General features: G+C 41.0%; 1 protein-coding gene across 1 annotated transcript; it reads right to left on the minus strand.

Moving 5' to 3' along the window:
- Positions 1–2,724: 2,724 nt before the first annotated feature.
- Positions 2,725–19,305, minus strand: LOC125178706 (histidine-rich protein PFHRP-II-like). Its single transcript, XM_047883097.1, has 3 exons — positions 18,800–19,305; positions 5,075–5,133; positions 2,725–3,185 (listed from the first exon to the last, which is right to left on the minus strand). The coding sequence occupies exons 1-3, from the start codon at positions 19,303–19,305 to the stop codon at positions 2,725–2,727; spliced, it is 1,026 nt and encodes a 341-aa protein (XP_047739053.1).
- Positions 19,306–19,828: the final 523 nt, after the last annotated feature.

Here is a 19,828-nt window from a genome sequence, read left to right on the forward strand (position 1 = left end):
ATGTTTCAAGAACATTGTTGTTCAGTGAGATATCTCAAGTATAATATAATAAGGCTTCTGGAAGAGGTAAAATATCGACATAAACAAGAGGTCACTGGATTACACCAACTTGAGTAGAGAAGAACGTCCAATTTCATTCATAAGCGATTGTTATTCCCGATTTACGATGATTGAAGAGTAGATGAGTAATACTAGTCTGGTAGCTGGTAATCTGGTAGTAATAGTCTGGTAGCTGTTAACGTGGAAGACTATTGTGGTAGCCGGTAATCCCTGAAAATGATATTTTTGCTGGACGGGCTTCCGCACGACGTCGTTCATATAAAACGCGGTTTAGATACTCATGTCCAAGCCTGGCCTCCAAACTCGCCATTGCCGAGAGGGAAACGACTATAAATTCCTGGACGCAGCAAAAAACTGGAGCATGAAAGAATGTGTTCATAACGCGCCGCTGTATACATGCGAGTTCATACGATGTGAATATGGATGTCGATGCGTAAAATATAAAAAAAAATTTATGTGTTTTCAATTAAACTCGTTCAGCTTAATGTACAGTACTGTACTTGATGAATTTAAATCTTCAGGGCAGACTTCATTTATATTACTGACGCGAATAAATGCATGGCTTACTTGCTAACAAGTGAATGAGATTAAATGTCTTCAAAATAATTCAAGAAAATGATAAAGGAACATCAGGCGAAAGCAAAGATCCAGCATAATCCCGAAGGCAAAGAAAGAAAATACGATAATATATTTGCAAAAAATATTGCTGCGAAATAGCCTATACTTATAGTCTGGTACGCAGAAGGCCCGAGGATATCACATAGCTTCACTCTCACTGACCTTGAGCAATCTTTCACACCGCAACTCTAGCTTGCTCGGTCTGATTCGCCGCTGGTCCAGCTTAGCTTTAAACGTCAAAACCTTACCAAAGCCGCCAGGCTATAAACGCGGGGTGTTGTATTAAAGCCTATAGAAACTGCGGTATAAATTTTAATGTAAATAGCTACCGCCGGATCGTTATTTCGGCTTATATTATTGGTGAGAGTCGGGTGAGAGGCGCGGGTTAGTGAGAGGAGCGGGTGAGTGAGAGGCGCTGGTGAGTGAGAGGCGCGGGTGAGTGGGAGGCGTGGGTGAATGATTGAAGTTTAGATAGAACATAGAATAAAATAGAATGAAATATTCTTATTCAGACGACCGTCGGCCAAACGTCGGGCAGCCGCGCAAAATATTCATATTATCGAAGAAAAGGTTGCACTAGTTCTGAAGGCTTCTGGTAAAGGCTTTTAATGTAACCTAGAGTTTACTGACCACAAGTTGATTGCCTCAGAGTAGACACAAACTGAAGCTCATCTGTAGATGAGTCTTGCTTGCTATTTTTTCACCATATGGGCGATATTTATAACGGACATCAACAAAGGTGGCGTGAAATGATAAATTTAAATTTTTAAATTATTATTAATTTTGGCTCTATTAGGAAAGAGCGAATGCAAGGTTAGGTTAGGCTCAATGATGAAAATGTTCAATGATGACGCAATATGTTCACGTTGCGTTCTTACTGTTTAACAACTTAGAGAATATTTTTGTCATATCTTTAAACATCTTTACGACATTGCACATCCGAGTTCAGTGTTCATCCTAACCATGCAACATTTTACGTTCAGGAATACAGCATCGAGGCATGTGTAACATGTTATACAGTGATAGAACTGTAACAACATGAACATATGTTCAGTTATCCCGCGTCGTAGCATATGCAACATGATACACGGTGACCAAACTGTAAACATGAGCAACATGTTCAGTTGTCCTGCTTTGTTGTATGCGCAGCATATTACATAGAGATAGAAATGTAACGCAACATTAGTAACACGAGCAACATGTTCATTAGTACCACATCACATGATATTACCACGTCACATAATGGGCACGAGAGTAGCGTGCCTGGAGGGGCGGAGGGAGCTTCTAGGCGCAGGCCTCCGAGCTGCAGTAGAAACCGAGAGAGAAAGTCCGTGCGGCGAGCGAGAAGAAAGTGAGAAGTTAAACTCAGCAGCATACCTGCCCTGCCACCTGGGCCAGAGCTGCTCCAGCCTGGGCATCCTAAGCCCGCATACTGGAAAATTATTGCGCTGATTTTGTGATGGTATTAAGCTATGAAATGGTTATTTGTTTTTGTGATGTTCATGGATGAGGTCCGTGATGATGTGAGTCTTAGGAAAGAGCATCTCCACGATAAGAAACCGATTTCATATAGGATTTAAAGAAGTCTGATTATTTTATGGAATCGTCTTAATTGGGTCTTTGATCGTAAGTCAACATTGACGATGAATTCTATATTTGTTAGGTAAGCAGCTTTACGTAGCGGCTTCCTACGACGGCGCGTCTATAAACCTAGTCCGACACCAACTCAGCGTTAGCGTAGATTATTTTTACATGTTATTCAATTCATGAAACTATTACAATCGAAGATAGAATGAAGTGAATGTTTTGACAAGACTCAGGTCCTCATGGCCAGTCACTTAGTAAAATCACTCAGTGGGTTCGATTTAGTATAAGTGGGCAACAAGAGGGCTCTAGCCTACCTACTCTAAAAGAGGATATGACTTCTGTAGATAACCTCAACCCACTCATCAAAAAGATGAAGTGAACTAGGTAACTCGAACCCACTTTTTAGTAAGATGATGCGGGTGGCCCACTCATGATGATGGTGTAACTGAGGTGGGTTCGTTACGTTGTTACGTGTAGCAGCGCTCGAGGCAGCAGCGACGGTGACGCTAGAGGCCCTAGTTGAACGATCCACCGAAACTGGTTTGGGTGGAAAAGATGAGACTTGCATGCCCGCACTGACGATACGACGTGCACTGACGCTGCGACGTGCACTGACGATGCGACGTGCACTGATGATGCGACGTGCACTGTCGATGCGACGTGCACTGATGATGCGACGTGCACTGTCGATGCGACGTGCACTGACGATGCGACGTGCACTGATGATGCGACGTGCACTGTCGATGCGACGTGCACTGATGATGTGATGTGCACTGACGATGCGACGTGCACTGACGATTCGACGTGCACTGACGATGCGACGTGCACTGATGATGCGACGTGCACTGTCGTGGTGGGCACGAGAACGAAGACGACTGCTGTGCGAGCTTTTAGGTTACAGTAGGAGTAGCGCACGATCACTTAGGCATTATTGACATTTATATAAACAATTATTTTTATTAGTCTGAGAATGATTGAGTACAAAGGATCCGTGTAAATATTAGCTTGATTGATAGAGAATTTTTATTTCCATTTTTTATTGGATTATATTTTCGATATCATTGACTGATTGACCATCGCTAGCTGCCATTTCTTGTGTTTCGAAAAAGCACTGAAATTAAAAGTTTTAAATTAGTCACTCATAATTAAAAAAAAATTCTTGCACAAGAGCTCATTCCTGCAGAGGCTGTGGGAACATTGCTGAGCACAGCAGCCATCCGTCTCCTAGCAAACTTTGGGCCGCGGACACTGGCTTTACAGACGCAAAGTGAGACTTGCACTCGCATGACGCAATGTGAAAGGTTGCATGCGCTTCAAAACAATCAATATAACCTCGCATGTTGACAGCATTCGCATTGAGAAATTCGGGTGTGGTGACAGATCGCCTCTATATCCATGAACTTCATGATGAAAAATTTCCTTTTTTTTTTTCCTTTCGTCACTGGAAAAATTTTAAATTGGCAGTGAGAAATATTGAAATATTTATATTGTGGTGAGACTTAGACTGCAATGTCAACTTTGTTTAAATATCAACTCCCATTTCAATTTGTATCAGTTCAGCCGGAAATATACGAGAAGATTGTACGGCAACAAAATATGAATAAATTGCGGTATTACCGAATACATTATTTGTCACTCAATTATCATTGCACGTGATTATCCAGCAATGAAGAAAAAGTTCACTCCTAGTGAGGCTAACCCGTCTTGGTGAAAGTGGTCGCGTGGTTCGCTGGTCAAAAGAAGAGGTGCAGCACTGGGCCTCACCTCTCATAATGAATGGAGATAAACCACGCATAAGTCATTCATTTTAGCTAGACAAAGACGTGTAGGCTATCTCATTCACATGACATTTCGTTATTGGTGTAGACACTAAGAAGATGTTTTTCTTACGAGATATCCATTTTCATAAACAGCTAGAAAATTCATCAAGTAGTTCGTTCGGCAATTCGAAGTTCGGCAATTGCCCTCATTGGATACTTGGTCTTGATTAAGTTCGAAGCAGTATTAATGAACTTTTTAAAAATACAAGCATTATGAATGAAGCACTTGAATATGATCCAGGATTTTGCAAATCTATATTTACTCTTAATGAAGTAATTAAAATGAACCTAGAGTTTGATGAAGTTAAGGATAGTTTCACGCCTCCAGCAGTTCTAAGCAACTCTCCTGCATTACTATCCCGCGATGCAGGTCTCGCTGGGAGCAATTTAGTTTTTTTCTCGCCGGGTAAATTAATTCTGAGCGACGGGTTCCCACGGTTCGACCAGAACCGGTGCACCGAGATATCGCCGGACACTCATCCTCTGATCCCTCGCAAAGTGCCAGGAAAAAAAGATCCGTTCCCAAGATTCACAATTCCTACTAAACCTTCTACATTTTGTCGGAATCAACTGGACCGGACTTTACAAATGACCAATAGTTAACACCAATATTTAATATACGGTGATTTATATTTAATATAAATCATAAATATATCATTTATAATAATATTTTTTTAATATACGGTATATACCGGACTGGACGACCGTGAGTTTAAAAAATTACTTAAAATACGGTCAAAGAAGAAGAGATTTGAATTACAATTTATGGAATTATGAGACAGGCGGATGGGGAATAAGAGGATTTCCTCCAAATTTATGCTAATTGAACAAGGAGGTTCTTGTGCGAATTGATACGAATAGTATGGTAATTTTTGATAGAAGGTCGACATGAATCATTGATGAACTAGCTGCTCTTCATCCTGTAATGATCAAGACACCTCAGGATCTACAGTTTTCTGGAATTTGTAGCAAAAGCTGGCGGTACTCACCACTGAGACTAGTGACAGCCAGAAGAGGAAGCCAAGCGGCAGAGGTGGCTTCATCTTGGCTGCAGAGGGAAATTAATAGAATTAGTTAACAAATAAACATATTATATGCATGAACATGAATACGTTTAATTTTTACAAGAAAAAATCTCAGAAACAATCTGACATAAAAATACATTTAATGCTCACAAATTAATTTAATTGCACAAAATAACAAACAAAATATGAAAAAGCAGCTAGTTGAAACTAAAGTCATTTCATTTACAAGCAGTATTCAGCACTCATTGAAACAGATGCAGTATCACTGATCGCAGTCAAGTAAGAAATCTCATGATCTCAATTGGCGTGTAAAATTCTATTGTCTATAACGTCAAATATCAATATTTTCAAATTTCTTCATGGCAAAGGCAAAAGTTTATAAATCATACAACTTCGAGCGGTTGTATTTTAGAGTGATCATATCATTACTAATTGTGTACTGGATTTGCCGCACTGCCTAGATAACACAGAAAGTAAATTTTCTAGCGATCATCTTACGAATTATCCTCAATCCTTAATTTTATAAGCATAAACATGAAAGAGTTTGATTTTTAGGATCTTTGAGTGTCAAATTTATTTACTTCTACTCAAAAAACTCAAAGATTTTTTACAAAGCACAAATTTCTTTCTTGACATCACTCCATCTTCCATCCGTGAATGCTTGTTCCCTCAAGCTGTTGTGGCTGTGTTCTTGATAAGTTTTGAAACACTTGATTGGATTTACTGATTCTTGTCAGATTAGGATTTTATTCAGTAAAAGAATTCGTCCGCCTACACAAACAAACATCAGGAAGCATAAGAGACGTGAAGGGCCGCTAAGGCACCAGGAAGCTACGGAGTCCTCGTTGCAAAAAAACCGAGACCGCGCATAAAACTGATCTACACTGACAACACTCATATATTAGGCAGGAAAAACAGGTGTCTGCAACGACCCAGCCAAAACATGCAAAGAAAACGGACAAAAATAGGATTACGCAATGAAATTGATTAGTCATGCGTGCACCTCTTTTCCCCCTGCAGAGATCGATCAAAGAATCCTTATTTACACAGGAAACAGAGACAGACACTAGAATAATAGTCGCAATAAAGTAGAATGTCATAGATAAGATGATTTTTCAGACGCTGCCACGCATTCATGCAATTTTAATGATGAAGTTATAGTTGGTTGTTCTATTGAGGTAGTGGCTCCCCTCACTACGCACGTGAATTTTTTGGTGCAAGCATTTAATATTGATATTTCATTACTAATGAACATATTGAGTTGAAAATTCGCCGTTATGTACTTCCGGGCATGTTGTCCTCTGCAATCTTGAACGACATTCAAGTCCCACATAAAAAAAGCTTGAGAAATGTTGTGCCTGGAATTGGCGTGTCGTCCGTCCAAGTGCAAACTTGAACGAAAAATCTTGCCTTCTTCCCAGCACCTGCAGTAATCATGACGCAGCAAATTAAAACCGAAATCACAACGCCCAGGCTTAATCCTGAGTCTTTGCGAAGGATAAATGCTGAGCAGAACATGACTTTTCGGGCCCACAGTGGCTCGGTTGCGACCTGTGCCAGCAAGGTCCTGAGTAACGCATTCGAGATACATGGCTGTTCATCCTTCAGAAAAAATTACCGGCGCGCAGTGAAAAAGTTGACCCGCTAAAATTACGAGTCGTGATCAATATTTCCGCGTTGATGGGAAGATGTCGCCTAGCAAAAATTTTTAAGCTGTTATGCCAGCGAGTTGATCTCCTCAATCGTCAAACAGTTCGGAAGCCTAGTGGATCTCGAATAATGGAATGCGCTTCTAAACTTCTTGGATCGGTGGAAGGTTAAAAGAGCCATGCTTCTCGTCTGTGAACGGAAGCTACACTTACATCCTAAATGCCGATTGGCTGGTGAAATTTCGATCGGTCAATTGTTCTTAAAAAAAGTCTGGATATTGTTCTAGGTATCGTGTAATGACAACCTTTCTGAACCAATAAAATTACATTAAATTTATTAATGACATTTATTTAAAAAATAATAATAATTACGATAGTGAATCAAGACTTTTGGGTTCGCAGTGCAAGGTCATCGCCCGGACCAGGAGGAGGCGTCAGGACGTCGATGCATTGACGTGTGAATTTCGGTTCGGTCGCGCCAGGCCTTGTGAGCCGCAGCGGCGTGAGACCTCGCGAGAAAAGAGCTCAAAGGCTTATAGCTTTCTTTGCCTCGACCGCTGCAACCACTTCCGTTGAATCTCTGCTATCAGGCGCTGAGAATCCCGGAGCACTGACTTCTTCTGGTCCTGTCACTACAGCTACGATGTGCATTGCAGTGAGCGGTACTATGAGCCTCAACATTTTATTAAATTGAGGCTTATTATTGCTTTCGATGGCAAACGGAACAGAACAGAGAGCTCGGAACATGGGGATTTAGATAAGCGAATGCAGAAATATATTGAGAAAGATTCGGAGCACACTTCAAGGAAGCGAGCAATAAACATATTCAATGCTAAGTGTTTGAACTTTTATAAGCAGTGAGCATGCTAAGTAACCTATAACTCATCATTCTCAGGAGACGAGCACGTAGTGACTGGTCCGGTTATTGAACAGTTGAAGCTTCCGGTAACTTCAGACTTGGGGAGTATGAAGCCTAAAGAGCAACGAGAATTATACATGAGCCGCAATGTGGACTGAAATTGAGCTGCAATTTAAATGGCAATAATGATCAATGTAATGTGAAGGGTTCTTGAGCTGTAATGTGAATAGTTCTTGAGCTGCAATGTGAATTTACCTAAGCCGCCAGAGCACCCGATGCACCAGCTCACGCTCGTCCACACTTCCTCTCGGCTCACTGCCGGAGGTCAAAGAACCTCCCGGCAGCGCGCGTTAACGGCCGCGTTAGGCGCGTACTGAACAAGCAAGCACCGCATGAGCAAACACAAAAGTCTTAAGTGCGCGTTAATTGAATTGAAGTGTTTTGTAAGCCGATAATATAAAGTTGAAGTTCAATTGCAGTACTCTGGGATTTTTGCGGAGAAACTAAAGTTAAGGTCGAATTAGATCACAGTACCAATATCAACCTATGTGTAGAAAACCATTCCCGAATCTCTGCAAGCAATTTTGTGCAGTAAATTTGAAATGGTAAAAACCAGCTCGCACAAAGTTATTCAAGCAAGTCGAGTCAATTGACAATTAAGAAGCTCTAAATTTTATATACGCATTTGAACTTCAAGCATGACCGCGCATTTAACAAGTTTTGTTCTTAGGAAAAACGTCAAGGCTGTCGGGCAGATACAAAGCGTAATTCTGCATGATGCAAGACGGATGCTCGCAGGTTTGCAGCTTCTGTCCACTCAGGAATGCACTGAACTCATCACCACGTGCTTAACTAAACGGAAACATGGCTCGAGTCACGCTCGGGCAGCCATGCGGATCTTTACAAATCCAGCATCATGAGTTCCTCGACCCAAACTGCTCACATGTGCGCTCTACTCGCCGAAGATCTCACACATTATGTACATCGCTTCCCGTACGCGCTGAGTCAGATCTGCCTGATCGTTTGCTCTAGTTCATGTCATCGCAGACGTGAAAATACTGCATCTCGTCTTCAAGCTTTGTTTATGATAAAGTAAGAATGAAAATAATATGTGAAACAACATTGGTTGGAGTTTTAGTTTTGAGAATTATATGTATATACATCTTTTCGGCTTTGCAGTGAAGAAGACAACTTTTTTTCGTTTCACACAGAAACCTCTGCAAGATCGACCATACCCTATGAAACAATTGCATTATTTTGTACCCGTCTGATTTATGTGATGGGTGAAGCAGAAAACTCCGTGCCGCATATCGTGTTCAGTTGTGGGCAGAATTTTGGGCAGTGCAACAACGATGCACAGCTTTGTTGCTGGAGCCATCGCTCGCTACTGCCGCGCCAGAAAATTATGTGCAATTGTTCGGATGTTGCCGTAGCCTAATTCCAAGTCCTTATATAGCCGTACAGTATATGACTTCAAGTCCGGATATTGGGGTGCAGTATCTATTCCGGAAATTGCGTATAGTATATCAATTGCCGCACGTTATCTCGCAGAGATATCTTCCATGTCGGACCAATAACGTCAGGAATCTTCGATAACGACTCGTATTCTGTTAGCTAAACATCCTCTTATTTTGCTGTGACACAATAATTCATATTGCATAAGTAAACAATTGCAAGAACACTCGCGCTGACAATTCATTTGTGTAGAACGGCTGAGCACAACAGATGGAGGAGAACTAAACGACAAATGTTAACCGCCTTGCGGAGACTGTGGTATCGAACTCTAAGCTTCCGGTCACGGAATTTCCTCACGGATGCTGACTGATTTCCAGTCAGGCAGGAATTTCTTGACTTGCCGTCACGATCAACGATCTAGCAGGTTGATGGACCTCGTGACGACGAAAGCAGGAAGGACAAAGAGAATATATGGATTTTCAAGGGCAGATATTAACAGGAGCAAAGTCATAAGCGTGTGGTAGTTAAAACATACAGTAAGAAAGCTCACAGATTTATTGCCTGGAGAGCTGAGTTAAATCATCAATCCTCATCATACAATATAGGAATTATTTGCACAAATTTATGCATAAAATGTGAAATAACTTACGCTAAATTAGCTCTGTAAGTTTTTTTATACAATTGAAGAGAAAGCTATTGATTTTCCCCTTATTTCTACGTTTAGCATATAGTTTAGAATTACAACGAATTGCAAAGTAATCTTTCATGATGAACTGGTTTGGAGCTCAGAGTGAAAGCAAGAGCTTTAATACTCGTCATATGCGTCAGCAATCATACAGTCCCCGAAATACTGCGCCGAAATACAGTGGCTTCTGATAGCAGACTTTCGTTCTCAGGGCCGGTCAGGTTTCACTTCGCTCAGCTACCGGCTATGCTTCATGAGAAGCAGCGGTCAATTCATCGAGCTGAATTGAATCAGTTTCACGGCGACGGGGGGAAGAGAGCTGAATCATGCAGGATTCATTCTAATTTAAATCTACAGTAACAACCGTTAAAAATCCTGAAGTCTGAAATCTTACCCTTCACAAAAAACCCGGCTTCCTAGCAAAAATCAACATTAGAACTAACGCTTGTTTGAATAAATAACAGTTTAACAATGGAAGCTTCATAGATAATCAGGGCCTTAGCACTGTGAAAGACTGTATACCGCGTTAAGCATGCGACACTAAGGCCATAGGAACAAATTGCCATAGGGTCAAGACTTGTTGAGTCGTGACCTCTTCATATTGCTGGCTGCGACCCGTGCTTTGGGTCGCACGCATTTCCCGGCAATCCATGAGAATCGCACGCGAGGCGCCGCTGACACCACCACGACCGTGTCAAGGCTTCTGGGCCTGCAGCTGTCAGAGACGGAGTGGACGGTTTTGACAGAGATGTCCTCCAGTCTCAGAGAGAGATGTTAGTTCTGTCATAGATGTCCTGCAGTCTCAGATAGAGAGATGTTAGTTTTGACAGAGATGTCCTCCAGTCTCAGAGAGAGATGTTAGTTCTGTCATAGATGTCCTGCAGTCTCAGATAGAGAGATGTTAGTTTTGACAGAGATGTCCTCCAGTCACAGATAGAGAGAGATGTTGGTTTTGACAGAAATGCCCTTCAGTCTCAGAGAGAGAGAGAGAGAGATGCTAGTTTTGACAGAGAAGTCTTCCAGTCTCAGAGAGAGATGTTAATTTTGACAAAGATATCCTCCAGTCTCAGAGAGAGAGATGTTAGTTTTGACAGAGATGTCCTCCAGTCTCAGAGAGAGAGATGTTAGTTTTGACAGAGATGTCCTCCAGTCTCAGAGAGAGAGATGTTAGTTTTGGCAGAGATGTCTTCCAGTCTCAGAGAGAGAGAGATGTTGGTTTTGACAGAGATGTCCTCCAGTCTCAGAGAGAGAGATGTTAGTTTTGACAGAGATGTCCTCCAGTCTCAGAGAGAGATGTTAGTTTTGACAGAGATGTCCTCCAGTCTCGGTGGTCAAGCAAACTCCCTCATCATCGTCGCAAACGAAGGCATTGTTCACCAGAATGCAACTAGAGTTGGGAAATTTCCTTCCAAATGAATGGTGATAATTAGCGAAAGACGAATATCAGGAGATATCATCCATGACTGAGGGGCTAAGGGCTAATGATTTAATGATTTGATGACAATCCATGAGGAATTGACGATTTGATGAACAACTCCAAGTTGAGTCACAATGAACGGTCATAATGAATGGCGATGAGATCAATGCAGGAAAGAAGATTTAATTAATAATATTGTGAAATACTTTTTGTGTATCTGTTAGTGCAAAAAATAATGAAGATAAAAATTAGCCTTCCTCGTTTGCGATGGCGTATAGTACATTCAATAACAAGCACCAAAACCGCATGTTTACTGTTGTCTGAAATCCAAAACTATTAAATAGATGTGAGCAAATAATTTCCCATTATTCAACCCATTATTTTTCCAAAACATTTTTTTTTTGGAACTGGTTTAAGTGGTTTTAATTTTGATGGAAATATAATTTCCACTATACATATTCGGAGCAATGTCGACTTATAAATGAAGATGGCATGAATTGTAAATACTAACGAAATGTGATACCTATTAAGATGTTATTTCTTCTCTCTCTGATATACTCTTACTGCCTCTATTTCATAACTACAAGCTTGTTATCTAAGCACTGTTACAGAGCACGTCACCGAATAAGGAACTAATGACTACCAGAAGCATCTTTGAAATTAGAGCGCAATGAGAGTGAGCAGTCAAGCCCCAGGAATATGGCAATTACTTCACTCTAATAACAGTGGTCGGTGCGAGCATTAGTCTCGGCATGCCCGCTAGCCAACGCGGCGATACAAAGACAACGACGTCCTTGCGCAACGATTGTCAAGTGACATTTGCTGTGACTGTACACACCAGCGTTGTTTTGGGACCCTACTATCAGAACACGCTAGTACACGTAGCGTTCTGTGAACACGTAGCGGCCTAAGTACAGGTATAGCCGCCTCAAGTACAAGTAGTGGCTTGAGTACACGTAGCGGCCTAAGTACACGTAGTGGCATAAGTACACGTAGCCGACGAAGCACAAGTAGCACTCTATATACACTTAGTGGCCTAAGTAAACGTAGCGGCTTGAGTACAAGTAGCGGCCTAAGTACAGGAAGCGGCCTAAGTACACGTAGCGGCTTGAGTACACGTAGCAGCCTAAGTACAGGTATAGCCGCCTCAGTAAAAGTAGCTCTCTATATGCACGTGGCAGCCTAAGTATACGTAGCGGCTTGAGTACGCGGAGCGGCCTAAGTACACGAAGTGGCTCAGTACAAGTAGCGTTATAAATACAGACTAAGCCATTCGATCAAAATTTCTGCTCGCCCTTAACATTTCCTGTTGTCCAAAACGACCTCCTCGAGCAAGAATTCGAAGAAATTCTCAGAGCGGAAACTCAACGTCATAGAAACTGTCACTGTTATTTTTTATCCAAAACAATGCAGGTTTTTCACTATGCAATAATACAACTTTTCGACAGTGCACCGTGCTATTTTGATAAGAACCTCTCAATAACAGGCATGGAGAAACGATTGAAACGTAATGAATATACACTAAATCATATTGCATTGGGTGAAGTCACGACGTGTTTCACTAACTGTCTTCGCCAATCCTGCACGCATTGTTGTACAATTGAATTGAAGTAAAGCAGCGATGAAGATTATAACTGCAGCAATGAACGTTGCCATCTTTCCTGCCTCGCATGAAGTTTCAAGGTGAACACGTTGCTGAAGTGTGAGTGATCTTCAACACCAGCAGGCATCGATACCGCACTGCTTGAGCTGCAATGCCAAATACCACTGAAGTAACTCCTACGCAGGTAATTCCTACAAGAGTAATTCCTACGCAGGTAATTTCTACAAAAGTAATTCCTACGCAAGTAATTGCTACACGAATAATTCCCACACAAGTTATTCCTACGCGAGTAAGTATTACGTGGATCGTAGGTTGGGTAACTTATTTTCAACTGTCAGCTAATTTGATAATTAGATCATCAATGACTGTCGACTGTTGAACTTCAGCTTCAGGTCTGAGTTATTTTGTTTTTACTTGTCTTCGCTGGTAATAATTTAATTATTTAATAAGGAGGAATATTCAAAGAAATTTTCAAAAAAAAACACATCAATTTAGAATTCCGATTTACTCGGGATGGCCCAAAAAAAATGATTTCAGCCACCGCCTCTGTTTAATAATACGTCGGAACCTGTAGAGTTATTGTATTTTATGCGTAGATACTTTCAACAATAGTATAAAGTACTGCATGGCGCAAAAACACACATATATTCTATGGAATCTGGACATTAGTAACTTATTTAAAAGTGAACAAGGCACAAGTTCCATCTATAAATTGCTACACTTCATTACTCAGAGCTCACAAATTTCCACACTACGTTGAGCCACACGGGCCAAACAAGGAGACCAGTTAATATACTAGCAATGTTACGTCAGTTGTGTTAGCTTCAATAACTTGAGCTTCAACGCTGCACGCATACTAATCTTCCGATGATTCTTGTTTTTAAAACATGATTACAAAGTTCCAATTTACTATTTATAACCCAGGTGCCCATTTGTAAATTGTATTTTTGATCCCTTAATTCATTTTAATTGTTATGAGTTTTGCACTTAATGAGGTCTTAATAGCACCACCTATTAGCATCCGTTGGAGAAATAAATTCTTACATTTAATTAACAAATATTTCATGAATAACGTTGGGATAATTTATAAACTCTGAGATTCTGACAGGCGGGGTTGCCGAAGTGCATGCACACTGTGCAGGGCACCGGGAGCTGCTAGCGCGGCGTGAAAGTGGCGAGGGGGCGCGGGGTGGAGCAAGGTTAGGAGCGTCTGACGTCACCGTTACTTGCGTTGACAAGATGACAAGACTGAATATATAGACATACTGGGGAAAACCAACCATCTGTTTAAATTTATAACCAAGAAATAAATTCTTAAAAGCGATTAAGTGTGACTCTTAATATATTTTCATGTTGTGAGTCTGCAACATGAATTGAATGCATTTCATTCAATGCATTCATTTGAATGCATTGAATGCATTCAATGCAGACATTGAATGCATGTCTCTGAAACTATGCTCTAAATTGCAGTACATCTGGCAATGCAGGTTCACTACCTAATCTCAGTAATTTAACATAAGCAAGCCTAATTTATTAGCACCCGATGCGATGCGGTTCACCAACACGCACGTCGATTGTCGGCACGTTGCTCGCAATAAGCGCTAGTGACGTCGTACAACAATTATGAGAAGCGTTCGCGTTTCGTCAGCGAAGTTTCTTGCGGGTCGTCGCTATAGAGAACTTTCGCTGTCACTGTAGCTCCTGGGAACTCCTACGTTACTAGGAAGCTTCCCTGCACTTCATGCGCCGTATAAAAGTGCCTTCTTACAGAGAAATTCAAGTTCATTACCAAGAAATTTGCCAACTGCACGCTTTATAGCGTTTTCTATGCTCGAAATATTCTTGAAATAATTGATATAATAAGGATTTGAAAGGAATACGAAAGATTTCACCTTTAATATCACCAGCAGGTGATTAGCTCAAGATATCAATTTATGATCTACGCAGCTCATATCCAACTAAAATACTAGATTTTAAGATTATGTATGATATTGTAACGAACTATATGCGTTCACTTACATGCTTGATGCACACAACTCGCGTTCTTCAAAAATTATTTCACGATGAGTGTGCGAGCAAACGGTCTATTATGAGTGAAATTTACAAGACGCTCTTGAATTTTCGTTTTTCGCTTCGAAGAACAAAGTGCAACGAAGGTCTAGTAGCACAGCCGGTGCAGCATAGTATGCAGTTAATGCCACGCACCATATTCAGCCTACATGACATTTCCCTGCCTCTGCAGCAAGAGTTCACTTCTAGTAAAGGCTATCGGTGGCTATCCTTGTATGTCTTTAATATGCAACCTAAATATCTAAATAAAAAGATATTGTTGATAATTAACCCCTCTGTCGTTCTACTTCGTTTTGTTGGATAGATGTTCACAACAAAATTAAGTTTGAATGCCTGGGCTTCCCCTGGAAAGTTTTGCCGTTGAATCATGCATCCCATAGGACGCTGAGTGATCAGGTATATTATATAGAAGCACGTGAATCTATTTCCTAAATGCAGTCCATAATTTAGTATATACGCCATTGTGGTGTCTGTTTAACCATTGCTTTGAAAGATTATATGTAATGGAATGCATTAATCAAGTTCATTTATCCAATCATAACTTTTTCGATATTTATTGTTTTTATGGTGAAAAAAAGGTGCAATGGGCACCCACTGAATTACGTAACCAGCTCTGCGTGCGGTACTGAATCACGTGAAGATAAATCGTTTTAAACAGACTTTTGAAGCCACCAAGCTGCATTTGGGGAGTGAAAACATCTATGAGTGCAAATGATGAACAAGTAAAATCGATCAGTACCTATAAACGCAAAAAATGTGAAATTTAAGTTTAAAAATTTATATGTTGAATTACTGATAAAGGATAAGGGATCTTAGAGATTTGGAACAGAAAAACTTAATCCCCACTGATATGAAATTAACCTACTAATACCCATTAATAGAAACGAGGCCAACATCGCTCTAATAAAAGTGATAGTTGGAGAGTATTTGGCCGCCCCAGATGCGCGTGTGGGCCGCGGTGTAGGTGTCTTCACAAGGCCTTCCTAAGCGGGGCCGAGAAGCTGCCCTTGCTATTTAGGCGCCCTTCATGCGGTCGCCCACGCTATGTACACGCTCATTGCATGCATTCTTTACCGATTTGTTACGCATATATGTATAATTTACCATTAAAAATTGTTAAATGGAAAATACGTTGGACCGTTCCACTAAAATATAAAAATTAATCTTATTTTGGAGATTTATTTACATTAATAAAAGAACTACGCTTATACTATTTTATCGATAACCACGTTTGCGTTATTTTTATTGAAAGCATAATAGATAGTTGAAGTTTACATTGGAATGTGTCCTAAATAGTTTGCACACAATATGTTTTTTTTAATTCTAGCTTGAGGTTATGCGAAAGGATTTTAAATAACTGAAAAATATTTAAATTTGGGAAAAATCAATCTTGCCAATCTGAAAAAATGTCCCGTGCAACGGACACTCAATGAGTTACGCAACAAGTTCAAATTACGGATGGAATTTACGACTTTTAAAGTAAAAAAGCTGGCCTGGCTTGCCAAACCCCCCCCCCCTTTTCCCCACAACGAAGCAGGTGGCTCTACTTCAAAATTCAATCCATTGATTCTTGGGTTTTGCTGAAAATCTGGGGTTTTGCTGAACATGTTCGCAAATCTTCCTGCGCAAAATAACAAAATGAAACTTTTCGCTGCAATGCATGTTTGAAATTTATTATAATCTGATCAATCGTTTATTTTAACGAATTATTAATCCTTTGTAGATTTTGGTTTGAGATCACCAATGATCAACCCCGACACTGCTGCTCTGTATTCAAGAATCATGGGGTGGCTTAGAAGTATCTATCAAGGATGAAGCGAATGTAATAATATTCGATAAATGCATACAGCTTAATGAATTCGTTTTGCGAATTTAGTTGTTATACAAAGTAAATTAATTTGTTGGTTTAATAATGCGCCATGGCAATTATGAGGACCTGACAGTTCAATTTAAAAATCAGCGAAGAATTGAAGGATTAGAAGACTAATGAATTGACCGCTAACCTATTTTTGTTAATGTATAGTAGTTAGTGGGGGAATAGATGAACTGCTGATTACTCACTCAGACTACTAAAATGATGGTTTTATTGAAACAGACAATAAAATTACTTCTAATAAAGTGGGATGTTATATCGGGTTAGAGTTTGATCAAAATAAATTATTTGTTTAAGAATTTTGCAAAGAATTAACATCGATTTTGTGTACTGTAACATGAGTAATTTCCAGGCGCTGAACATTCTGTACAGCGACTTCAATGCACAGTAGAGAGGTATCCTTGATATGAAATTCTGTAAACAAATACCAGACGTAGAAACTTTTTCAGATGACCTCTTCATTTTGATACTGCCAATGAATACATCGAACAAATTGATTATTTAACACCTAATTATGAGAAAGACAAAAAAGATTCCGGTAGAAAGGTGACCCGTTAATGAGAATACAAAGAAGGGATAAGTAGTCGTTAGAAGTAATGAGCATGCAGTGACGTGCAACAGATGGCAAACAGGACTCAGGACATCCGATGCATCATCCTTTGCTCAACAGCGCAAGAGAAATTAAGAAACTTTCAGTTTCGTCGGATGCCCCAAGACTTGAGTGAGTCGGAGCTGTGATGCGTGTATATACTTGCGATTGCCGGGGCTCGTTGAACGCGTTATAAGTCCTTAGATGTCATCACTCACAATCACTTTCTTGGGTACTTCCATGCTATTAATTATTTCCCGACAGGCGATTACTGAGGGCAATTCACTTTCTTGCATAATTATTGGAAACATAAAAAACACGTTTTTACGGTTATTTTCAGGCAAAACTCGCTTTTTAAAAACACAGACATATTTATTTAAATAACTTATTAGTGGTGATCACTTCATAAGATGAACTTACCCGTAGCCATTTGAAGAGACGGCTACAGCCTCGAAACAAAACACCCCGTCTACTCCCTCACACACACTACAGTCCCTTGTGCGCACCGAGGCTGCTAGTCTCACACTGACGTGGGGTTGCCTGCCCTGCCTCAGCGTCGCCGCTCCCACTGTCTTTCGCTCGCTTAGAATTGATCCAGTATGGCGTAAGTTACATAAGATCAGAGATATTATTATCAATGCTGAAATGCTATATAAATATTTGAAGGAAACTGTGGCGTTTACCGGCTTTACATAATTAAGCTGACAATAAAAATAAAAATTCCGGGTTAAATTCCAGCAGTTGTGTTCCGTCTGAGGTGACGTCATCACTCAGCCCCGGAGAGGATTGGCTCCGTTGGGAACGGGGAGGTGGAGTCTATCTGATCAAATTTGATGCTAATTTTTGTATGAATTATCAAAATATGACCTTTTTCAATTTTGTAACTTAAATCTAAGGCAAAGAATGGCCTTAAAGTTACCAATAGATTGCCTAGCGAGCTGTGGTCGGTGAACATGCGTGGTCGTGCCCCATGTGCATGCCTCAGCGCCGACAGGTGTAAACCTTTGGGCTGCGCTGACAAGTGCTCTGGTTGACCTCAGAGGGCGAGCTGAGTGACCTCTGAGAGCGAGCTGAGGGACCTCAGAGGGCGAGCTGAGTGACCTCTGAGAGCGAGCTGAGTGACCTCAGAGGGCGAGCTGAGTGACCTCTGAGAGCGAGCTGAGTGAACTCTAAGCTGGGTGATTTTTAGTTTTCAGGTACTTGGCTCAGCCCAGTTCTAAAACTTGTTAATTTATATGAAACTGCTCTGAGTGCGTGCTGAATGATTCTGAGCTGAGTGACCTCTGAAAGCGAGCTGAGTGACATCTAAGCTGAGTGATTTTGAGTTTAGTGGTACCTAGCTCAGTTCAACTCTGAACTTGTTAATTTATATGAAGCTCCGCTGGGTGCGATTTTGGGCATTCTAAATGATTCTGGGCGGAATGCCCCCTGAGAGCGACTTAAGTGACTGTGAGCTGAGTGACCTCTGAGAGCGTGCTGAGTGACTGACTGTGAGCTGAGTGACCTCTGAGAGCGAGCTGAGTGGCTGTGAGCTGTGTGACCACTGAGAGCAGCTGAGTGGTTGTGAGCTGTGTGACCACTGAGAGCAGCTGAGTGGTTGTGAGCAGAGTGACCTCTGAGAGCAGCTGAGTGGTTGTGAGCTGAGTGACCTCTGAGAGCAGCTGAGTGGTTGTGAGCTGAGTGACCTCTGAGAGCAGCTGAGTGGCTGTGAGCTGAGTGACCTCTGAGAGCGAGCTGAGTGGCTGTGAGCTGATTGACCTCTGAGAGCGAGCTGAGTGGTTGTGAGCTGAGTGACCTCTGAGAGCGAGCTGAGTGACCTCTGAGAGCGAGCTGAGTGACTCTCACACAAGAGTGCTCGCCGCAACGGTACTCTCCTGGAGCGGATGCTCCCCGAACTGAACGCCTAAGCCACTGACGTCCCCCGCCTCGGCTGCTGTCAGCCTCAACTCTCAAGTCTTTGTCCTTCCTTTGCTTCCATTGCGGGCATCCCGCCATTCTTGGAGAAAAGTGCCATAAAATTCATGTAACATTCGGGTAGAATAATTGTTATTTTGGTTTCAAACACACGACATGGAGAATAAAGGTAAGCAAAAATTATTTTCAATTATATTTAATTTTAAAAGTTGATGTAAAATGTACTTCAAGGTGGAGTAATATATAACATGAGGTGGAATCTTGACGTCTTAATTTTCAGAGATTTGTACCAGCATTTCCGGTGCATTAATTTATATTAATATTACTAATATTTTATATTATTAAATATTTTACTTTGTTATATTTATGTTTTTTGAAACAATAAAACCGTACAAGGTTAGTTGACCACTTGCACATTGCGCTGCTATCGCATCGCCAATTTTCGGTTCCTAGAAAGCCAGCGTCACGCCATCTAAGGTCCCGTTTATTCCATGAAGTCCGCGCACCGTCGAAGATTGAGCCAAAGAAACTCATCTTCTTTGGCGTGAAAAAAGCTTTTCACTAAAGGTAGTTTGCGTAGAATAAATCAGGGTTTCTTCTTCAC

This window comes from Hyalella azteca, unplaced genomic scaffold (genome assembly GCF_000764305.2).
Source record: "Hyalella azteca isolate HAZT.00-mixed unplaced genomic scaffold, Hazt_2.0.2 contig12009, whole genome shotgun sequence".
In the NCBI taxonomy this organism is placed as follows: Eukaryota; Metazoa; Arthropoda; class Malacostraca; order Amphipoda; family Hyalellidae; genus Hyalella; species Hyalella azteca.